The 22,818-nt window shown below is 40.7% G+C and overlaps 1 protein-coding gene across 6 annotated transcripts in view; it reads right to left on the reverse strand.

The window, feature by feature from the left end:
- The window catches only part of HELZ (helicase with zinc finger), a 157,072-nt gene that overhangs the window by 121,959 nt on the left and 12,295 nt on the right, over window positions 1-22,818 (reverse strand). For all 6 annotated transcript variants that reach the window (XM_032870803.1, XM_032870801.1, XM_032870800.1 and 3 more), the window contains 2 exons: window positions 7,407-7,634; window positions 4,852-4,888 (listed from right to left, as the gene is read on the reverse strand). In XM_032870803.1, the coding sequence (XP_032726694.1) occupies window positions 4,852-4,888; window positions 7,407-7,616 (247 nt within the window). In that variant the 5' untranslated portion in view covers window positions 7,617-7,634. The remainder of the gene's footprint in view (window positions 1-4,851; window positions 4,889-7,406; window positions 7,635-22,818) is intronic.

Below are 22,818 nucleotides of genomic sequence, written 5' to 3' on the forward strand. Positions count from 1 at the left end.
AATAGCATTGTATGGTGACAGATGGGGGCTACACTTGTGGTCAGCACAATACAGATCTGTTGAATCGCTATGCTATATACACCTGAAACTAACATAATACTGTGTGTCAACTCCACATCAATTAAAAAAAAGTTAATAACCAGGCACCTGGCTGGCTCAGTCAGTAGAGCAGGCAAATCTTGACCTCACAGTTGCCAGTTTGAGCCCCACACTGAATACAGAGAGTACTTAAAAAACAATAACAACATTCTCAGCTAGGGTTTAAAAATCCGGCAACCTTATGAAAAACATTCATTGATGTTTATGATGACTGAATTTGTAGCATAATTTTGGTTGATAATATTTTCTTTTGATTTCACTTTTGCCATTTATCTCATTCTATTTTGGTTCTTTTTATTTTTTTGTTAAGATTTTTTTTTAAGATTTTATTTATTTATTTATCAGAGAGAGAGCACAAGCAGGCAGAGTGGCAGGCAGAGGCAGAGACAGAAGCAGGCTCCCTGCTGGACAAGGAGCCCAATGCGGGGCTCAATCCCAGGACCCTGGGATCATGACCTGAGCCGAAGGCAGCGGCTTAACCAACTGAGCCACCCAGGCATCCCTATTTTGGTTCTTTTTAAGTCTTAATTTTAATTCCAGTTAGTTAAAATACAGTGTTATTCTATTTTGTTAATGTAAAAACTGTAAGTTTCCTATATAATCAATATTTCACAGGCATCCTGTTACACCAAATACAACTTAGGTTCAGATAAGGAAAACAGACTTGCCTACCTCATTTAGCCAGTGCTCACAAGGGTGGCAACTGTCACTCTCTGCAGCACAACACCAAACTCAGAACTAAGGTCCATGAATTCAAAGCCTAGGTAGTTAATTTTTAAGATACCCTCATGTCCTTACTCAGAGTCTATTTACTCTTTTTGAAGTAAAATTCCAACTTTATATTTTATGATTCCAATTAATTTCTGGCTTGAAAAAATCAGCCATAAAAAACATTTCAGGGACAACCCAAGTAAATGTGATTATAGACTGGGCTTAAGGTAATATTAGAGAATCACTGCCAATTTTATTTGGTTAATAATAAAATTGTGATTATACAGTTATGGCCTTACTTTTGGAGATGATACTAACATATTTAGGGGTAAATGTGATGTCTGTCATTATTTTCAAATATCTCAGAAAAAAAATAAATGGTAAAATCTTACAATTAAGTTTTGAAAATATGAATGTTCATTAAAACATCTATTTTCCTATAGGAAAATATTTTAATTTCTTCACAACAAAAAACTTTTAATATTTTTAAATTCTATAACAAAGACTGGCTGGCTGATTTCCTAACCCTGCCTGAGAAAGTGAAATCCGAAAGTCAAAGCAGCAAACAGAAAAGAGGGAAAAGGTAGTTACAAAGAGGCATGTTGAGAGTTGCAAGGAATGCAAACTGACAGCCTGACAGGAAGGGAACAGATATCAACACAATACGGTATAGAAAAGGGAAACATAGGGTTGGAGCCAGTAGGACAGGAGCTAGGCCAGAGTTCTCCAGCATTACAAAGCCGTGTAATACCTAACAGACTGGGATTCTTTTTCTTTTCTTTAAGATTTTATTTACTTATTTGAGAGAGAGAGAGAGAATGAGAGAGAGCGAGCATGAGAGGGGTAAGGTCAGAGGGAGAAGCACACCCCCTGCCAAGCAGGGAATCCAATGCGGAACTTGATCCCGGGACTCCAGGATCATGACCCAAGCTGAAGGCATCCGCTCAACCAACTGAGCCACCCAGATGCCCCAGCCTGAGATTCTTAACTTGCTTTTTATTACTAACTCACTGCCTAACCATGGTATTTTCTCTTAAGTAAGATTACCAAAAGTTGAAAAGGAAAAAAAAAATTCATCTAATAGCAGAACTCTACAACTAGCAATACATATATATAAACTTGGCCAATATTCCCAAGTATCTGTTTCAAATAAACAACTTTATATACACTGCTTTTACATGAAAGTAAGCATTTTCCATGTTCTTCCATATCACCTAAATGGTAACAAGGAATGCACAGAATTTAATTAAAGATGTCCTCCCTTACTGGAAGCCAACTGATTTTTTACTTTCACACACAGCACTGCAATGAACACCAATCCACACACAATTTCTTCCTTCTTTTGGATTATTTACTTGGGATAGCATCCCAGAAATGAGATTAGTGGGTCAAAGGTATAAACATATTACCAAGCTGCATTCTCCCTCATACTCCACGAATACAAGAGTATACTCATTTCATTACAACTTTATCCTAGACATAGGTTATACTTTTTCCCCCCAACATTATAGAGGTATACAAAACACTGCATATAATTGTAATTGTAATTGTAATTGGTATACAAAACACTGCATATAGTTAATGTATAAATCTGGCAATAGCATATATGTCTACACATGTTACTATCATCATGACATAGGTAATAAACATATCCATGTTTCCTGGCTAAACATTTAATTTTAGAAATTCAGTAGTTGTAAAATAGTATCTAGCTTCAAAATGCTAAGTAAAACAACAGAAAAATTTCCCATATGCTCCTTCACTAACAGCAATTACTCTTCTGTGATTTTTCAGAAGTCATTTAACCTTCTGGGACTTTGTATGCCTCCAAAATGAGAAGACTTTACCAACCTCACTACTCAAGGGAGTAAAAATTAAAGAAAAGAGGCTCTGTTTTTAACACATGAGACTAGCAGAATGTCAAGACTGATGGGTTCCAGTGTTACTGAGGTCATGGGCACAGGCATTCTCAGATACTGCTGCAGCATGTGTGCATCAGAAACAAATCTGACAATGTCTGTTAAAACTCTTAGCATATATTGGGACACCTGGGTGGCTCAGTGGGGTAAGCAGCTGCCTTCCACTCAGGTCATGGTCCCAGGGTCCTGGGATCGAGCCCTGTGTCAGGCTCCCTGCTCAGCAGGGAGCCTGCTTCTACTGCTCCCCTGCCTGTGCTCTCTCTCTCTCCTCTCTCCTCTTCTCTCTCTCTCTCTCTGTCGCTGTCAAATAAGTAAATAAAATCTTTAAAAAATAAAAAAAATTAAAAACCATAAGCATGTAATTTTAACACAGATATCCAACTTTTAAAACTCCTTCACCCAGAGGCACCTGGGTGGCGAAGTCAGTTAAGTGCCCAACCCTTGATTTTGGCTCAGGTCACGATCTCAGGGCAGGCTCCACGCTCAACAGGAACTCTGTTTGAGACTCTCTGTCCCTCTCCCTCTACCCCAGCCCCTACCCACCCCCCACCCTCCCTCTCTCACTCTAAAAATAAATGTATCTCTTTTTTTTTGAGGGTTTTTTTTTTTTATTTGTCTGAGAGACAAGCACAAGTGGGGGGAGCAGCAGGCAGACAGAGAGGGAGAAGCAGACTCCCCAGTGAGCAGGGAGCCCGATGCGGGGCTCGATCCCAGGACTTGGGGCTCGATCCCAGGACACGGGGCTCAATCCCAGGACCCTGGGATCATGACCTGAGCCAAAGGCAGATGCTTAACCCACTAAGCCACCCAGGCACCCCTAAATTCGTCTTTTAAAAAAAAAAAAAAAAACCTCCTTCGCCCAGACATTCAACTTTTAAGACTATCCTACAGAAACAAACAACAGTAAGAAAGAATATATGTTCATTACAGGATGAATTATAATGAACAAACTAGAAAACTAGGACCAGCTGAATGCCCACCAATGGGAGAATTTTTGAGTAAATATGAAACATTTATCATATGGAATATTAAGCAGGAACTGGAACTTTCTAAGTTCCATGATCTGTAGACATGTAGGAAATATGCTCTGTATTCATCACATACATCTTTTTTAATTTTTAAAGGAAAACCCTTATCTACATTATTTAAGTATTTATGTTTATCACTATAGAGAAAAGTACTAAAGATAGAGCAAACTAGTAACAATGACCTCTTCAGATGGGATAAAAAGGGGAGAGAGGGTTCCCTTCTTCATAGTCCTCTGTTATTTGACTTCTTATTATCTGGCTTGTTGGTAACTTTAAATGTCCACAGGTAGTAAAGACTTTATTAAAGGAGGTTCACATTCTTAAATGAATGGTTAAATTGTATCCAACATGCCAAAAGAGTAAGATAGTTCTTTCAAGTTTACAACAAAAACAGTTAATACTTTTAAAAGTTCTGATACAAAAGCATAATAAAAAGCTTAACTCCCGTTTAACGCAGCACCCCTCCCCCAAATTCTGGATAACTGAAACATTACATTACTCAAATCACTGAGCTGCGCAAAATTCCCACCACGGGTGTGTGAACACGTAGGCTCGACCCTTCTCCCACTCACTCCTCGATTCACTCCAGTGAACAGGCAGCACTTACGAAGAAAAGGATTCCTATTCTATGAGTACCCCAAGAGTAAGAATCTTTTTAATTAATTTCTTGCCCAAAGAAAACAGGAAAAAAGCCAAAGAGCACCCTACTTAGTCTCTCCTCTCTAAGGGAAATTTTCTACTGAAGGGAAAAACACATTCAGGAAGGACAGGCAAGCATTTCAATTTATTCAAGCTTAACATTTAATTGATGTGTGTTAACAGTTTTAAAATTTGGCTCTTATTGACTGAAAATACACAAACTTGAAAAGGACACTATCAATGTTCCCACTCATGACTAGGAACAATGTTCGAGTGTATACCCATCAAGGCAAGGATATTGTCATCAAGAATTAGTAGGCACCACAGTAAGGTGGAGTGTTTAAAATATTATAATCTCTCTTGAAATTAGCATATAAAAAATCAAATCTCAAACAATGCTCAATTTAAGTAACTCAAAATTCTCAAAGTAGAAAACAGTCCCATTTTAAACATACCATGCCTACAATCTTCATCAGCTTGCCCATAGTTTTTCTGCAAAATAAAAGATACAAGATAAAATTAAGTAGTTCAAGGGCTGCTTAACACAGGTTTTATCCAAAAAAGCTCAGCTTTGTTTCAAAGTTTAATTATTAATGTTTCAAACATACCATTCACAGAGCAAAACCAAGTCATATGCTCTCTAAGATTTACATTAGCACTCTACAAATAAACGTTATAATGCACTTCCCCGTCCATTTACTCACTCTGACTTCTCACTTTCTCTAGCTCCACATCACCAGAACCTCCACCTTCATGATCACCCTCAGCTAAAGTCTTCACTGAGAAAACCAAAGCCATGAGACGAGAACTTCCATGAACTGTCACACCAGGTCTTCCTGCTTCCCAGCACACTCTGCCTTCCCTCTGTCACCAGACAAGCCATCCAGGTCTCCTTTCGCGAGCCTATCATTCCACTTGCGCGTACCTGCTCTATGGCCCACTCAAGGAACATCACTCCGGCAAGCTCTCTATTTCTCCTACATCACTGGCTTTTTTGCTTTCTACTGGTTCAGTCCTAGAAACAAATACAGTGCTATTTCAACCCATCTTTAAAAAAAAAAAAATCTTCTCTTGACTTCACTTCTCCCACCAGCTACCACTCCCACTTTTTGTGCCCCTTTGGGACAAAACTCAAGAACTGTCTTACTCATGTACTGTGAGTCCTTCCCCGTGACTCGGTCTTAAACTTTCTTTAGTCAGACGTTCGCCCCCATTCCATGGAAGCTGCTGTCATGGAGGTCTCCAGTGACCTGAACAATACCCAGTTAGACACACACGACATTTCCATGTTCCCATTCAGATACACTGTCACATCCCAGCCAACTCTCAACTCTCACTACTCGGTCCACAGCGACTGACACTGCTCAACACTCCCTCACTTGGATCCACTTTCCTCACATGGCTACCGGACACCGTCCTCCCTTAGCTTCCGCTTCCACCAAGGGTGACCCTTCAGGCTGCTCTGCTGGTCCCTCCTCTCCCCAGCCTCCTAACACTGTGGACCTAAGTCCTCAGTCCTCTCCTCTTCTCTGTGTACACTCGTTCCCTTGGTGATCTCACCCAGGCTTAAGACTTTACGTACATATTACCCACTGGCCTCCAACGCTTAAGTCCATGTCTTTGACCCAGACTCCCTGCCAAATCCACACCCGCGTATTTGAGTGCTTACTCAACATCTCCAGCTACATATCTAAATGACACCTCCGCCGCAGTAGGTCCAAAACTGAGCTCCCATCTTCAGCCTTGTCATCGCCGTTGAAGAAAACCCACTTTCCGAGTGCTCAGACAAAACAACACTGAGGCAAGGAATCCGTGCCTCTCCCTTTCTCTCACTCCCTCCATTCATGTATTAAGAAATCTTACTAGCTCTATCTTCATCTCAGAACCAGAACCAAAGCACTTCTCAATCCACTGCCACCATTTTGTCTGAGTCACTATCATCTCTGGCTGGGATTATTCCCACAGCCTCTAAACTAGTCCTCCTGCCTCTACACTTGCCCCTCTATAGCCTGTTCTCAAAACAAAAGCCAAAGAATTCCTGCCAAATCAGATCATACCACTCCTCTAATCAAAACCTCACAAGAGGGACGTCTGGGTGGCTCAGTCACTTAAGCATCTGCTTTTGGCTCAGGTCACAATCCCAGGGCCCTGGAATAGAGTCCTACATCAGGCTCCTTGCTCAGTGAGGGGCCTGCTTCTCCTTCGGGCTGTCACTCCCCATGCTAGTGCTCCTCCCTCTGACAAATAAATAAAATCTAAAAATAAAAAAACAAAAAATTAAAAAACCGCAAGAGCTCCCTGTCTTAAGTAGGAGAAAAACAGGTCCTTATAGGGCCCCACAAGATCTAGCTCTGTTACCCTCTCCCCATTACATACTTTTCTCCAGCACACTGGCCTCCTAGCTATTTCTCAAACATGCCAGTCAGGCTTCTGCCTCAGGATCTTTACACAGACTATTTCCTCTGCCTATAATGCTCTTCCCCCAGATTTTGACAAGGCTCACTCCCCTACCTCCTTCACGTCACCTCATCAGTGAAACCAACCTTGACCACTCAATTTAAAACTGCAACCTGTCCCTAACTCTACTATCCACAATCACCCTTGCCCTGTCCATCCTTTTTGTTCAAGCAGAGTGCTACCTTCTAATAATCTGAAGTCTCTACCTGCATATAATATCTGTTGTTTATTATCTGTCCCCCAATACAAAAATTACCATGAAGATCTTTCTCTTTTTCATCAATGTATACTAAGTACCTAGACCAGTGTCCAACACATAGTATACACTCAATAAATATCTGCTGAATGAGTGAATAATCCAAAATGTTACACAGTAGTACAATGTTAAAGGCTTAAAAACTGCTGCTGCAATTAAACATATTCAGCAATCACTAGCCAGGTCACTCATCTCCTCAGCCCAGAATTAGGTGAGTACGACCAACAATTGTCCCCACTCTGTGAAAAAGTCCCTTTTACATGGTTCGTAACTGGCTTATCAACAGTGTTTACTCACCAGTTGCAAAAATGAGGCAATTCTGTAAAGAAGACTCTCAATTTTGATGCTTTCTATCTCCAGTGGACATGGCCCTGGGAAGTCGGCCATGGAGTACTGGCCAAGAGAAAGGAGGGCCTCTGTGCAGTGCTTGAGGGTCATTTCATAGTCCTGCCTCTTAAGTGATTCACACGCTTGTTCACATGACTTCTCAGCTCTTCTGTCTTCCATGACTCAGGGACAAAAATCCTACAGGAAGAAAGAACAAGTCAGAGAAGGTTTTAAAATCTTACTAAAAGGGGTGCCTGGGTGGCTCAGTCGGTTGGCCGTCTGCCTTTGGCTCGGGTTGTGGTCCCGGGATCGAGCCCTACTTCGGGCTCCCAGCTCGGCGGGGAGCCTGCTTCTCCCTCTTCCTCTGCCTGCAGCTCCCCCTGCTTGTGTGCTCTCTCTCTCTCTCTGTCAAATAAATAAAAATCTTAAAAAAAAATTTTTTATTTAAAAAAATAAAAATTAAAAAGAAATAAAATCTTACTAAATTGTAACCTCATTCCTACCTCCGCTGGTTTAATTATCTATCTAAGTAGTTACTCTGAATCCGCCTTCTGATCAAGCTGCAGCTGAGCAGTGGTGACTGATACCACAAAATCTGTACTTCTCTTTTATATTTTACAAAGTCTTTACCAAGATCCAAGCAAAATGTCAACCATAAGTCCGTATCATACAAACAATGCATCAAATGTATACATGAGGCAAATGTATAAATGAAACATGACTTTGAATACTGCAGAGGGCAACAAACCATGAAGGCTTTTTTTTTTTTTTTTTTTAACCAGAAGGCACAGAAATGTTTCATAATCCAAACCTCCCGATTTCAGTCTTGTAATTCTGTGACTGTGACTGCAGAGCATCGAAAGCTCTACCAAGCAGGATTTTCCCCACCAACATAAAAAAATGGCTAAAGTCCAAGTTTGAACTGCTGATTAATTCAATTCAACAAGGATTTCCTGAGGCCAAGCCCCGTGCTCAGAGCACTGAAGTCAGGGATGGGAGTATGGCATCACCGCTTTCAAGAAACTGCGATTCTAGCAAGAGCAGCAAAGCACAAATGAACAATTACAAGAAAGACTTATTCCATCTGCTGAAAGGCATGAGCTGGCCTCAAAAGGTGAACAGAAGTTCACCACACAGAGATGATAGGAAAAATGTATGTGGGCTTTTCAGAGAGAAGAGTTTGAGTGAAATGACTAGAGGACAAACTATGTGATTTAAACTCCAGCTGCGTCAGGGAAAGAGGAGGAGGAGAGATGAATGACCTCACGTGCCACAAGAAGTGAGAGCTTTATTCCACAGGCGATGGGGCATGACAGATTTTTAAATAAGGAAAGAATCTGGGGCACCTGGGTGGCACAGTTAAGTGTCCAGCTCTTGGTTTCAACTCAGGTTGTAATTTCAGGGTCGTGAGATCAGGCCCCGTGTCAGGCTCCGCACTGAGTGCAGAACCTGCTTAAGGCTCACTTTCTCCCTCTCTCTCTCTGGCTACCCCCTCAACTAAATAAATCTTTAAAAATAATTAAGGAAGGAAGGACTCTCTCATATAGAAGTCCTGTGAAGAACCAGCAGGCACTGCCATTAATAAGGGATCACTAGGAGGCAGTCCAAGGAAGACAGACTGAGGGTTCAAGTGCAACCTCTCCCTGGCTGGACCACTCACACAGCAAGAGCACAAAAGCCAAGTAGACAAGACCTAAAATCCTGTGACCCGACAATCACGATACTGTTTCCAAGGGTCAATCTTGCTGACCTCTAGCCACCAGCTCCGTCAAGCATGGAGATTGCTGTTCTTGCCCGCTCCCCCCTTACTCGCTCCTGCTCCTCCCCACCTTCCACCTTACCAACTGGCCCCAGGGACTTCTCTGTCCCTCTTGTCTCTCTCCAGCCCACATGTGTACGCTCCTGCCTGGCCTCTCCAGCTTTGATGACCACCTGGCCCCACGCTCTCCCAGCTGTTCCTCGGCCACATGCTGCCTCTGCGCTGCAGCGAAAGCCGAGAGGAGACACCTGCGGATGGGCCCCCAAAACACAGTGGTGCAGCGAGTGAGGCAGGAGGACAGACATCACAGAGGTCCGGGCCCCTTCAACTTCGAGATACCTGTATGTCAAAAAATGTAGAAATTTCCGAGGAATGGACCAAGAAAGAGTCAAAAAGGACTTCAGCCTTTGTTAACATATGTTAAAATGGCTGGTATGCACATGGGATACGATATTCTCTACTTTCCTCCGTTTGAAATTTTAAGTAAAAAAATACCAAAGCATAGTTTAAAAATTACAGGATATTTTAAATGTTTACATTTAACAAACTAACTTTTAATAAGAACCACAAAAATTAACTTTTACCAAGAACCACAAAAACAAAAACACCCGTATTTGTTGTGAATTACACAAGATAATCCAACAAATAAGGTCGCCCGGGTGGCTTGGTCGGTTGAGTGTCCAACTCTTGATTTCAGCTCAGGTCATGATCTCAGCATCATGAAATCAAGCCCCAAGTCCGGCTCTATACTCAGCAGGGAATCTGCTTGAGGATTCCCTCTCTCCCTCTCCTCCTCTCTCTCTAAAATAAATAATTAAATCTTTAAATAAATAAATAATCCAATAGATATTTAGAGTACTGTGTCCTCAGTCTCTACACTGCCTCCCTTTCAACTACCTCAGCCCTCCTTCAATGGACCACAAGACCCAGTTCGACTTAGGGGAGCTGAAACATGTAGGATACAGTTGGTATTCATGCCCCTTATACAAACATGCATTAATTTGGATAAAATCAATTACCAAACAAAAATCAAAAATAATGATTTCTATATTACTACAGTGACTTTGCCCCTTAAGCATAAGAATGGCATGACAAGATAACCACTAACTTACTATACAGACCTCAGTTAATGCTACTGACACTATGGCCCGAATAGTTCTTTGTTTCTGGAGACAGCCTTGTGCTTTGTTAAGATGTGTAACGGCATCTCTGGCCTCTACCCACTAGATGCCAGTAGTATCTTCCACCCTATGACAACTAAAAGGGTCTCCAGACAGGAGCAAATGTCCCCTGGGGAGTAAAATCATTCCTGATTGAGAACTACCAACACAAACAAGCATATAGTGTTTGCTTGCGAGAAAAGAGCAACAATAAGTAGATAAACCACAGATATCATTCTGGGGCACAGGCCCCAGAATGAGCAAATCTTTCCTATAAAACTCTCAGCCCACATCTAGAAAATACTACAAAAAGAAGTAAAAAGAAAAGAGAAACTAAGAATCCACAAGCTAAAATCTTTCTTAGGAAAAGAATGCAGCACACTGATCCAGAGCACAGGCTGAGCCAGAGGACTTGCATTCAAAACCCACCAGCCCCCCTCGCTAACCAACCCCCTCACTCATCATCAGTCCTGTCACTCTGTCACTCAGACACTCACCAGCTGCATGGCCTGGGGCAAGTGACTTAACCTCCTGTATCTCAACTTACCTCTAACATGGCAAAACAACTAATGCCTACCTCCTATGGTTAATGCAGGATGAGGTAAAATAATATGTATAGAACACTTATAAGAATGCCTGGTACAGTATGTGCTCAGTTAAGTGTCAGCTATTGTTATTTCCCTAAAATTCCAAGTTTTCAGGGCAGCTGGGTGGCTCAGTGGGTTAAAGCCTCTGCCTTCGGCTCAGGTCATGATCCCAGAGTCCTGGGATTTAGACCCGCATCGGGCTCTCTGCTCAGCAGGGAGCCTGCTTCCCTTCCTCTCTCTCTGCTTGCCTCTCTGACTACTTGTGATCCCTGTCTGTGAAATAAATAAATAATCTTTTTTTATTAAATAAATAAATAAAAATAAAATTCCAAGTTTTCAATTTAAATAAAGTAGAATCACTGCACTGATCTCAACATACAATAATGTATTTATAGAAAACAAAACAGCACTCTACGTAACTACTTTACTTACTTAACAGAGGTATTATTTTCATCCCTTTTATCCATCTCAATAAATTGATAATGATTATGGAAGAACAGCCTTTGGAGAAGTAAGTAAGTTTGTATGTCACTGATTTAGACGAGATAACCCCTAAAAGGGACTACAAAGAGAGATCACAAAGACGCCTACCAACATTAGTCACCAAACATTTTCGCCAGGGAAATCTCAGTAACATTAACATGTAAGTAGAGATTAGAGGCAGAAGTTTTGTGGCTTCATCACTTAAAGAGTTAACATCTGATTCATTAGGTTCAAGTGCCAACCTCAGAAGAGGATGTGAAAGTTTCTACCACAAATACCTTCATTAATCAGGTCCTGATCATTAGTTTCTGCCTAAGTCCTACCTGAACCTCCTAGGGGTACTTGGCTATAGAGTAGATCAGGACGAAGCAGGTCTTATTCAACTGTTTTCTCTGGTTTTTCAGAAAACAGCATGACCTTGCTACACATGCTGCTAAAGATGAAGTGCTTTCTCAAACATAAAATAAAAACTGCCAGTCAGAGTGAGACAATGTCACAGGCCATGCTAAAATGGACTGTAGAAAATAGGTATGAAGAGATTTGGAACTACTTCTCCTAGAAGAGGCCAGCACCCAGCTACACCTCACTGTGGGGCGACAGACCCTCTTGTCTGGGATACAGACGCAGCCTCATCAATAGCACGCGATCCACTGCCTGGCCAGAACGGCCTGATCCAAGCGCAGACACTGACCAAGCTGGCTCTAGGAGAACCTCTCCCATGGGGACAGGGAGGTCCAGGGAAAGGAGCTGAGTCCCATGAATCACATCAATATAGGAAGAAGTACCACATCTGCCTATTGTGAAAGCTACCCTCTACCAGCCTTGATTCTTCTCTTCCTGTTAAAAACATTCAAGTTGCGGGGCGCCTGGGTAGCTCAGTGGGTTAAGCCTCTGCCTGGTCGTGACCTCGGGGTCCTGGGATCAGGCCCCACATCAGGCTCTCTGCTCAGCAGGGAGCCTGCTTCCCCTCTCTGCCGACTTGTGATCTCTGCCTGTCAAATAAATAAATAAAGTCTTAAAAAAGAAAAACATTCAAGTTGCATAAAAAGAACATAAAACACTGTAATTTTCTACAAACTCTGACCCCTGTGGGGAACATGGGCTTGAGAGTATGTAACTTCACAGGCAAGAAAGCAGGAATCAGAAACCAAGGTTCCAATCCAAATCCATGAACTCCTGCAATCCGCTGCTGACCTATAAAAGAGACTAATATCATTAGTTGTTTGGCCACCAGCACCCATTCCTCTTCCTGGTAATAGGAGCCCGTCCTCTCCCTCTGAGAAGTCACCTCTCCCCTACTGTCATCCATGCAGTTCCTGAAGAGCTGACTGCACCAAGGAAGCTAAGGCTGTCATGTGACCATGACTGGCCAATCCAAGCCTCACAGCCCCAAACACCAAGATTGGCTCAGGGTAAGACATGTGACCCCATCAGAACCAATGAGACAGGAGACTTTTGCTGAGGCTTCTGGGAAAGAGACAGGTGTTCTTTCCTGCTGAACCTAAAATCTGAGGCTCCAGGGGATGAATACGCTGCAGCCATTTTTCTACCATATAGTGCCTACAACTGAAGTTTATACAGAAAAAGGCAGAGTTGACTAATGGGGAGAAACTGGGTCCTGATGTCATGACTTGAGCCTGACTCCTTCTAGCTACGCCTGAACTTTGCAGTTAGGTGAGCCAAGAAATTTCTTTCTAGTTTAAGACAGTTCAGGTTGATGCTTCAGGCAGTTGGAACTAACTGATGTATATGTACATCTAATTAGTACTTTACAGGAAGTGAAAGACAGAAGGAGCTGGTAATTGTCTCATAAAACAGTATCTACACACATGATTGCTAATAGCACTGGCCACAGTTATTGATTACTAATAACAGTAAGTGTAAAGAGGAAAAAAAGTGTGATATTTGGTTATTCTGCCTGTTGAAAATATAATTCTAAAACGTGTTTAAATGACTTCACCATAAAGCTACTTCGGCAATAATAAGAACCATTTACTGAACACTTACTGTGTGATGGATGTTGTTGAAAATGAGCTACATAATCTAATTTAATCCCCATAATGACCTTACAAGGTAGATATTATTATTTTTCCAATCTCATTTACAGAGAAGGAAACTGAAGCACAGAAAAGTTACTTACCCACAGTTGTACCATAAACAACAGAGGCAGGATTCAAATTCAGACAGTATGACCCAGTTCATGCTTTTAGCCATGACACTGACTCTGAACCCACAATGGAGGTTCCCATGCTTTCCAAGAGTGGAAACTCAAACCCAGGCACTTCCAAAAATATTAAATGTGAATGTAAAATATCTTCACAGTCTTCATGACTGATTTCCTACATAGTTCTGCATCATAAAAGTATCATTACCATTGAAAAGAAAGTAGGAAAATCTTCCCAAATCTAAGCCAATCAACTCTTTTGGTTAAGCAAAAGTCAGGGACGTTCCTAAGACTACAGAGTATTTTAATTAACACCACCTTTCCGTAAAATGATAACATTTGCACCTTCCACAAAGTCAACTTTATGAGACCATTCCTAACACTAAGTTAGTTTTCACTACCTTTATAGGAAAGAAACTTGTTTTAAAAATCTATCAATCTTAGTACAATCCAAAAAAAAGGAAAAAAAAAAGATAAATTAGACCTAATTAAAATTAAACATTTCTGTCCTCTAAAAGCCCACGTTAAAGGAATGAAGAGAAAGCTAAAGACTGAGAAAATTTTTTGCAAATCACATATCTGGAAAAGGATTTGTATCCAGACATAGAACTCTCAAAACTCAATAATAGGAAAATAACCAAATTAAAAGCTGGATAAAAAATTTCCACACACGCTCGCACAAAAATATGATGATGGCGAATTAGCACATGAAAAGATGTTCAATGGCTTTTGTCATCAGAGAAATGCAAATTAAAACCATGATTAGGTACTACTACTAGATACCTATAAGAATGACTACATTCCAAATATTGATATAATCAGTGATGTGGAATACCAGAACTCTCATACACTGCTAGTGGGAATATAAAATGGTACAGCCACTCCACAAAAAGGATTGGCAGTTTCTTAAAAAGTTAAACATATACTCACTATATGACCCAGCAATCCCCCTCTCCCCACAGATAGCTACCCTGGAGAAATGAAAACGTTATATTCACACAAAAATCTGTACACAGATGTTTATAGTAGCTCCCTTCATAACTGCTAAAAACTGGAAACAATCTAAATGTCCCTTAATGAGTGATGATAAAAAACTACTCAGCAATAAAAAAAAGAATAAGTTTGTATTCTTTGACAGAGTAAAAGAGCCCAGTCTCAAAAGTTTAATACTGTATGATTTCATTTGTATTATATTTTCAAAAAGCCAAAACTATAGGGCTGGAAAAAGGTCAGTGGTTGCAGGGGTTATGGGATGGGGATGGATAATTACACAAGGAGAGCATGAGGGAGTTTTTTGGGATGATAATAGCGTATATCCAGACTGTGGGGATAGCTGCACAAACTAGACATGTATTAAATTGAAAAAATTTTCTTACCAAAAGAAAAAAGCCACTTTTACAGTATGGTGATTTAAAAGTAAAATTTTAAAATATGAATCGCAATATCACAATTAACATGTTTTTTAAAAACTGTAAAGAAACAGATACAGAAGGATAGTGTTGTTAATAAATGGAAAACCTACACACATCTCCCTTTCCATCCACGTATGTTTCAAAGGCAAGAACGGAGGCTCAGAAAGAAAGTCTCCAAACAGCACTCATTGAGCTCACTTGACACCAAATATAGGATACTTATGAAGAATTCCGTTATCGCCAGGTACTTTGTCCAGGACCAAAAGTAAATAATGGAAGAAAAATGAAATCAACTGTGCGCCACAAAGGTGGTAGGGAGACAGGCCTGGACTAAGACATTTTCAGTAACAGATGATAAAAAGGAAAGTGATTTTTAAAAGCATCATTCTTTTCCCACTGTGGACTTTGTTCTGTAACTGTATGAGTATAACCATCCGACAACCATGAAATCAAGTCATGAAATGTGGTTTACTGAAAAAAAAAAATCAGTTATCTTCCTTAAATTAACTTTTCTTGTTAATGTAGTTATGTTCCTCTTTTACTTCAAAAGAGCTAAAGCGTATTTGATTACAAACAGACGTCAAAGAAGAAAAATCAACTGTGAGCAAACAGCAGGAAATAGTAGTAAATAAAATTTCTTCAATCTAAACTGAAGAGGATTTCTGTATCTCTGTCTTATACATTTGTTCCCATCAAATGGGAAACAAACAAACAAAAATATCTTCCTCATAGGTAACTTGGGTAGAATGAATCGGACTGCATTTGTCGAGATCTGTCGAGATCTGAGAAGACTGATGAGCTGTGCTGAATGAACATCACCACTATCTACTCTGACAGAAATCACAAACAGCCATACAATCAGGTCTCGATTAGACTCCAAGTTGGCCTTAATTTATTAAGTTATATAAGCAATAAAACCATAGGAAAACTTGAAAGATGCATACAATAAAATACGTTTCTTTACATGATTAACAAAACAAAAATTTTTTTTTTTTGTACAGAACAAAAATTTAAACAAAGGAAGAACTGCTAGGAAAAAATTAGAGATTCACTTTTTTTTACAAAATCAATAATTTGCCTTTAATCTGCCTCATGCATTGTTATTTTCCCAGTAGAAACTCTATTACTCTGAAAACAAGACTCTACTGGAAAGTAAATGTATTGTGACAAGAGCAGAAAAGCCAGATTGATACATTATTAAAATAACCCATATGACCTAGCCCCTTGGATTGAGGAAAGCGTATGAGAGCATCTCCCCTTCTCCAGACCCAGCAGCCCAGCTGTGGGGAGACAGTGACGCCAGCAGAAGTGTGTTATGCTTCCTCGGGGAACAAAAAGTTCGGAACCATTACTCCAGGGGTGGCATGGTGGTTCTGAAATGCTGATAAATTAGTGTCCAGGCTCACTACTAGACCTCCAGGCCACCCACGGCCTGGCTAGAGCCTAATTTTCTCACCATGCCTGAAGGATAGTCAAGCTTCTGAGTCTCTGACAGTGCCCCTTCCCACCGCCTGAATGTCCTTTCCCTCTCTCTCTGAAGCTAACTCCTACTCGGCTTTTAATGAATGCTCCCAGACTTAACTTCTCTAAAATGTTCTCCCTCCTAAACCAGCACTACTTCCTATAGAAGGATTTCGCCTCTTAATCATCTATTATTTTGAATTAAATATATAAGATGCTTTGGCTGCCCACACAACCATCTTATAAATAGGGTCATATTTTATATCATTGATATCCCCAAGACAACCATTCAATTCACTAAAGCCATTCAATAAATGCTTTAATTGAATTTCCCAAAGAGATGGCCTAAAATAACCTGAATGCCAAGCATTCCAAGAACTGAACTGTCCTGTACCAAATTCAGTTCTCATTAGAATTCCAAGTCATAAAGAGGAATGTTGTATTATCTTTAAATTTATCTGTTTTTATCCAAAACTGGAATCTGCCATGGTTCTATGGAATACATAAGCAAAATATTCTGCAAAGTAAAGAAAGTTTTATTCATTGTACTGTATTTAATATTCACCCAGACTTGCATTTTTCTCTAAAACTCTTATAAGATCTCTGAGCATGCAAGAAGCATTAGAAGAGAGACTAAGCCTATCGAGAAGAAAACTAGAAACTAAGATCATCAATCGTATTCCATTTTGAGTAATCTCTTTCATGAAGAGGTAAATTTTCCTAAATTCCAGAATGCATGGAATTCAATATAGCAAAGCAAAATGTTTTAAATACGTAAAAGAAACATCCTAATGGACCTTCTACCATCTTAGTAACTAAAATGATAAAAACAAAAAAAATAAATAAATAAAATTTTTTTTTAAGATTTTATTTATTTATTTGACAGAGATCACAAGCAGGCAGAGACGCAGGCAGAGAGAGAGGAGGAAGCAGGCTCCCCGCTGAGCAGAAGGCCGGACGCGGGGTCCGATCCCAGGACACCGGGACCATGACCCGAGCTGAAGGCAGAGGCTTTAACCCACTGAGCCACCCAGGCGCCCGCCAAAAAACTAAATTTTAAAAAAGTTGTATCAACAGCTAAAATTGAGGGGGTTTTCCCCATCTATTAGTTTGACTTTTCCTGACTCATATTTTTTTTTTTTAAGATTTAATTTATTGGGGCACCTGGGTGGCTCAGTGGGTTAAAGCCTCTGCCTTCGGCTTGGCTCATGATCCCAGGATCCTGGGATCAAGCCCCGAATCAGGCTCTCTGCGCAGCAGGGAGCCTGCTTCCTCCTCTCTGTCTGCCTCTCTCTCTGCCTACTTGTGATCTCTGTCTGTCAAACAAATAAATAAAATCTAAAAAAAAAAAAAAAAAAAAAAAAAGATTTAATTTATTTATTGGAGAGAACAAGAAAGAGATAGTGAGAGAGAAGAGAGGACAGGAGCAGGGAGAAGCAGGCTACCCACTGACCACAGAGCCCAATGCGGGGCTCGATCCCAGGACTCCGGGACTGTGACCTAAGCTAATGGCAGTTGCTTAACTAACTGAACCACGCAGGGCACTGGAGACAGACTTCTTTCAGTAATTCTAAATTATTTCTTAAAAAGTTTGAGCCTCCTCCCAAATCATCTAACATGCTTACTAATCAATAAAAATGCATATATTTTAAATCCCATATTTATGAAGCAATCAAATCAAAAGGCTGACTTTCAAGAAAAGTTCTCTGCTTACCAAGAAAATTTTACTAAAAACATTTTCTATTCTTTGTATTTATTTTCCCTTTTAGATTATCTGTGGAGACTTGTAAACACATCATAATCCCAAACAGTTGAGCTTTTTTAAACAAAACATAAATCAATTTAAAAAAAAGCCAACTGCATAATTAAAACAAAATGGTACCACCACCACCACCACCACCATCATCCTTCTTAAAAGCTGTCTCTAATTTACCAACAGTCTATGTTCTAAAACTGCATTTTCAAGTAGGTGATTGAAACTCAGTACAGAGTTTCCTACTCCCATATGTAAGAAAAAAAGTTTTGGTAAGTAAAAAAAAAAAAAAAAAGTAGATTATAAAATAATACAGTATATAATCCCATTTTATAAAACATGTATTGAATATGTTATATAAAAAGCCAAGATATGGGGCGCCTGGTTGGCTCAGTTGCTTGAGCGACTTTCTTCCACTCAGGTCATGATCCTGGAGTCCCGGTATCCAGTCCCGGTATCCAGCCAAGCAGGGAGCCACTTCTCCCTCTGACCTCCCCACCTCATGCTCGCTCGCTCTTATTCTCTCTCTCTCTCAAATAAATAAAATCTTTAAAAAGAAAAAAAAAGCCAAGATATGAAACAATATATCAAAAGTGACTATCTTCTTTCCCAAAACCCTTAACTCCAGTCTAGCCATGAGGAAAACTATCAGACAAACCCAAACTCTGTAACACTCTATGAAATACCCGACCAAGGCCTGGGTGGCTCAGTCAGTTAAGTGTTGGACTCTTGGCTTTGGCTCAGGTCCTGATCTGAGTCGTGAGATGGAGCCCCTGGAAGGGCTCTGTGCCTAGCATGGAGCCGGCTGGGGATTCTTTTTCTTTCTCTCCCTCTCCCCCACCCCTGGTGCTCTCTCTCTCAAATAAATAAATCTTCAAAAAAGAAAGAAAGAAAGAAAGGAAGGAGGAAGGGAGGGAGGGAGGGAAGGGGAAGGGAGGAAGGTGGAAGGGAGAGAGGGGAGAAAGAAGGAAAGACCAGGACTCTTCAACAATCAAACTCTGAAAAACGGTCATAGCCCAGGAAACATGAAAACTATGTTCGACATGGATCCTGGATAGATCTTTGAACAGAAAAAGAGTTTTAGTGGAAAAACTCTAGGAAAATCCAAATAAAATCTGGTTATTAATTAACACTAATGTTCCAATGAAGGCTTCTTAGATTTGACAAATGTACCATAGAAATGTAAGATATTAACAATGGGAGAACTACCTCTTAGGAAAATTTTGACTTGCAAAAGAGAAACAACAGGAACAGTGACTGTGAATTAGAATATTTACCTTGATTTTAGATAAGCAGCAATCTCCACTCAAGTATAAACTAAAAAAACAATAAAAAAAAAAACAATGGGAAAAACTGGGTAGAATACATGAGAACTCTGGCCTACATTTACAACTTTGCTGTCAATCTAAAATTTTTCCAAATTTTAAAGTTTATTTTAAAAATTAGTTAAGTGAGGGCACCTGGGTCTCAGTCGTTAAGCATCTGCCTTCGGTTCGGGTCATGGTCCCATGACCCTGGGATCAAGCTCCACATCGGGCTCTCTGCTTGGCAGGAAGCCTGCTTCTCCCTCTCCTACTCCCCTTGCTTGTGTTTCCTCTCTCGCTGTGTCTCTCTCTGTCAATTAAATAAATAAAATCTTGGTTTTTTTAAAGACTTTATTTATTTGACAGAGAGAAATCACAAGTAGGCAGAGAGGGGGAAGCAGGCTCCCCACCGAGCAGAGAGCCTGATGCAGGCTCTATCCCAGGACCCTGAGATCATGACCTGAGCAGAAGGCAGAGGCTTTAACCCACTGAGCCACCCAGGTGCCCCAATAAATAAAATCTTAAAATAATAATAACAATAAAGTAAAAAATTAATGAAGTGGGTATCTCTGGTGGATTATGGATTTTTCTATTCAGCTGCATTTTTCAACAAGCAACACGCTTCACTGTCATGGAAGGCAGCTAGGCTGACCACTATGTCACCAACACTGTACCATGCTTCACTGTCGTGAAAAACAAAAAGGGGAGGGGTAACTATTCTAGATTTTAAAAAAACTAAACGAGTGCCTGGGTGCCATGGTCAGTTAAGTGTCTCACTCTTGGTTTCAGCTCAGGTCATGATCTCAGGGTCCTGGGATCATCCCCTCCAACAGGCTCCAAGCTCTGCTTGGGTTTCTCTCTCTCTCTCTCTGCCCCTCCCCCAGCTCTCACATGCTCTCTCCAATAAATAAATAAAATTTAAAAAAAAAAAACTAAAGAGACATAGTAACCTAAAGAAATAAAATACATCTGGCGGGGGGGGCGCCTGGGTGGTTCAGTGGGTTAAGCCTCTGCCTTCGGCTCAGGTCATGATCTCAGGGTCCTGGATCGAGGCCTGCATCGGGCTCTCTGCTCAGCGGGGAGCCTGCTTTCTCCTCTCTCTCTCTATGCCTGCCTCTCTGCATACTTGTGATCTCTCTCTCTGTTTCAAATAAATAAAATCTTAAAAAAAAAAATCAAAAAAAAAATACATCTGGGGGACAAATGGGGAAACATCTATAAACTTGATATCTGATAGTATAACTGTTAGTATTACTGAATTCTTAGGTGTGATAATGATATTATGTTTATGAAGAAAAATGTCCTCATACTTAAGAGATACAGTTGACCCTCAGGTTGCTGACCCCCATGAAGTCAAAAATCTGTGTATAACTCTGACTCCCCAAAAACCTAACTACTAATAACCTACTGCTGACCAGAAGTCTTACTGCTAACAGTCAATTATTGCATACTTTGTATGTTATATAGTGTACTCTTAGAATTAAGTAAACTAGAGAAAAGAGAATATTATTAAAAGAATCACAAGTGGGGCGCCTGGGTGGCTCAGTCAGTTAAGCCACTGCCTTCAGCTCAGGTCATGATCCCAGGGTCCTAGGATCAAGTCCCACAACAGACTCCTTGCTCGGCAGGGGGCCTGCTTCTCTCTCTGCCTCTGCCTGCCACTCTGCCTGCTTGTGTACACACTCTCTCTCTCTCTCTTTGCCAAATAAATAAATAAATAAAATCTTTTTAAAAATAAAAGAATCACAAGAGGGGCGCCTGGGTGGCTCAGCCATTAGGCAGCTGCCTTTGGCTCAGATCATGATCCCAGGGTCCTGGGATGAAGCCCCGCATCAGGCTTCCTGCTCAGGGGGAAAGCCTGCTTCTCCCTCTCCCACTCCCCCACTGTGTGTCTCTCTCTGTGTCAAATAAATAAATAAAATCTTTTTTTTTTTAAGATTTTATTTATTTATTTGACAGAGAGAGAGAGAGAGAGAGATCACAAGTAGGCAGAGAGGCAGGCAGAGAGAGAGAGGGAAGCAGACTCCCCGCCCAGCAGAGAGCCCCATGTGGGGCTCGACCCCAGGACCCTGAGATCACGACCTGAGCCGAAGGCAGAGGCTTAACCCACTGAGCCACCCAGGTGCCCCAATAAATAAAATCTTAAAAAAAAAAAAAAAAGAATCACAAGAGGGACAACTGGCTGGCTCAGTCAAGTAGAGCATGCAAGTCTTGATCTCAAGCTCTATGTTGGGTGTAGAGATTACTTAAATAAATAAATCTTTTAAAAAAAAAGAAGAAGGGGGCGCCTGGGTGGCTCAGTGGGTTAAAGCCTCTGCCTTCGGCTCAGGTCATGATCATCGGGCTCTCTGCTCAGCGGGGAGCCTGCTTTCCCGTCTCTGCCTTCCTCTCTCTCTGCCTACTTGTGATCTCTGTCTGTGAAATAAATAAATAAAGTCTTTAAAAAAAAAAAGAAGAAGAAGGAAGAAGAAAGAAGAAAGAAGAAAAAGAAAAAAAGGAAGAAGAAGAAGGGACAGAGAATACGTTTACTCTACTGTAAACATTCCATGTATAAATGGACCTGCACAATTCAAACCCATATAAATGAAGTACCATCCAACATGGCTCTGGAAAAAAAAAAAAAAAAAAAAAAAAAAACCCTCTATTGAGAGAAAGTAAATTATGGCAAATGCTAACAACTGAGTGTTGACTATACTTGTCTTTCAACTTTCCTATATGCATAAACATTTCCATAAAATAAATTAAACTAATGGTTTTCTTTAACTTAAAAAAAGTGATTTGAAACCCAAACTAATCCAGGTGGCACCTGGGTGGTTAGGTCAGTTAAGCATCCAACTCTTGGTTTCAGCTCAGGAAATGATCTCAGGGTGTGAGATCAACTCCAAGGTGGACTCTGGGTGTGGAGCCTGATTGAGATTCTCTCTCCCTCTCCCCCTCTTCCCCCACCCCTGCCCCCATCTCACTTGCACATGCACTCTCTCTCAAAAAGAAAAAGCCCAGAAAATAACAAGTGTTGGTGAGGATGTGGAGAAACACATTGCTAGTGGCACATAAAATGATGCTACTGCTATGGAAAACAGTATGGTGATTCCTCAACAAATTAAAAACAGAATTACCACAGGACCCAGCAATTCCACTTCTGGGTTAATTCCCAAAAGAACTAAAAGCAGGGACTCAAACAAATACTTGTATATCCATGTTCATAGCAGCATTATTCACATCCGCCAAAAGGTGGAAGCAACCCAAGTGTCAATTAACAAATGAATGGAGGGGCGCCTGGGTAGCTCAGTCCATTAAGC

Source organism: Lontra canadensis, unplaced genomic scaffold, assembly GCF_010015895.1.
Source record: "Lontra canadensis isolate GAN:19392208 unplaced genomic scaffold, GSC_riverotter_1.0 scaffold41, whole genome shotgun sequence".
NCBI classification, from domain to species: Eukaryota; Metazoa; Chordata; class Mammalia; order Carnivora; family Mustelidae; genus Lontra; species Lontra canadensis.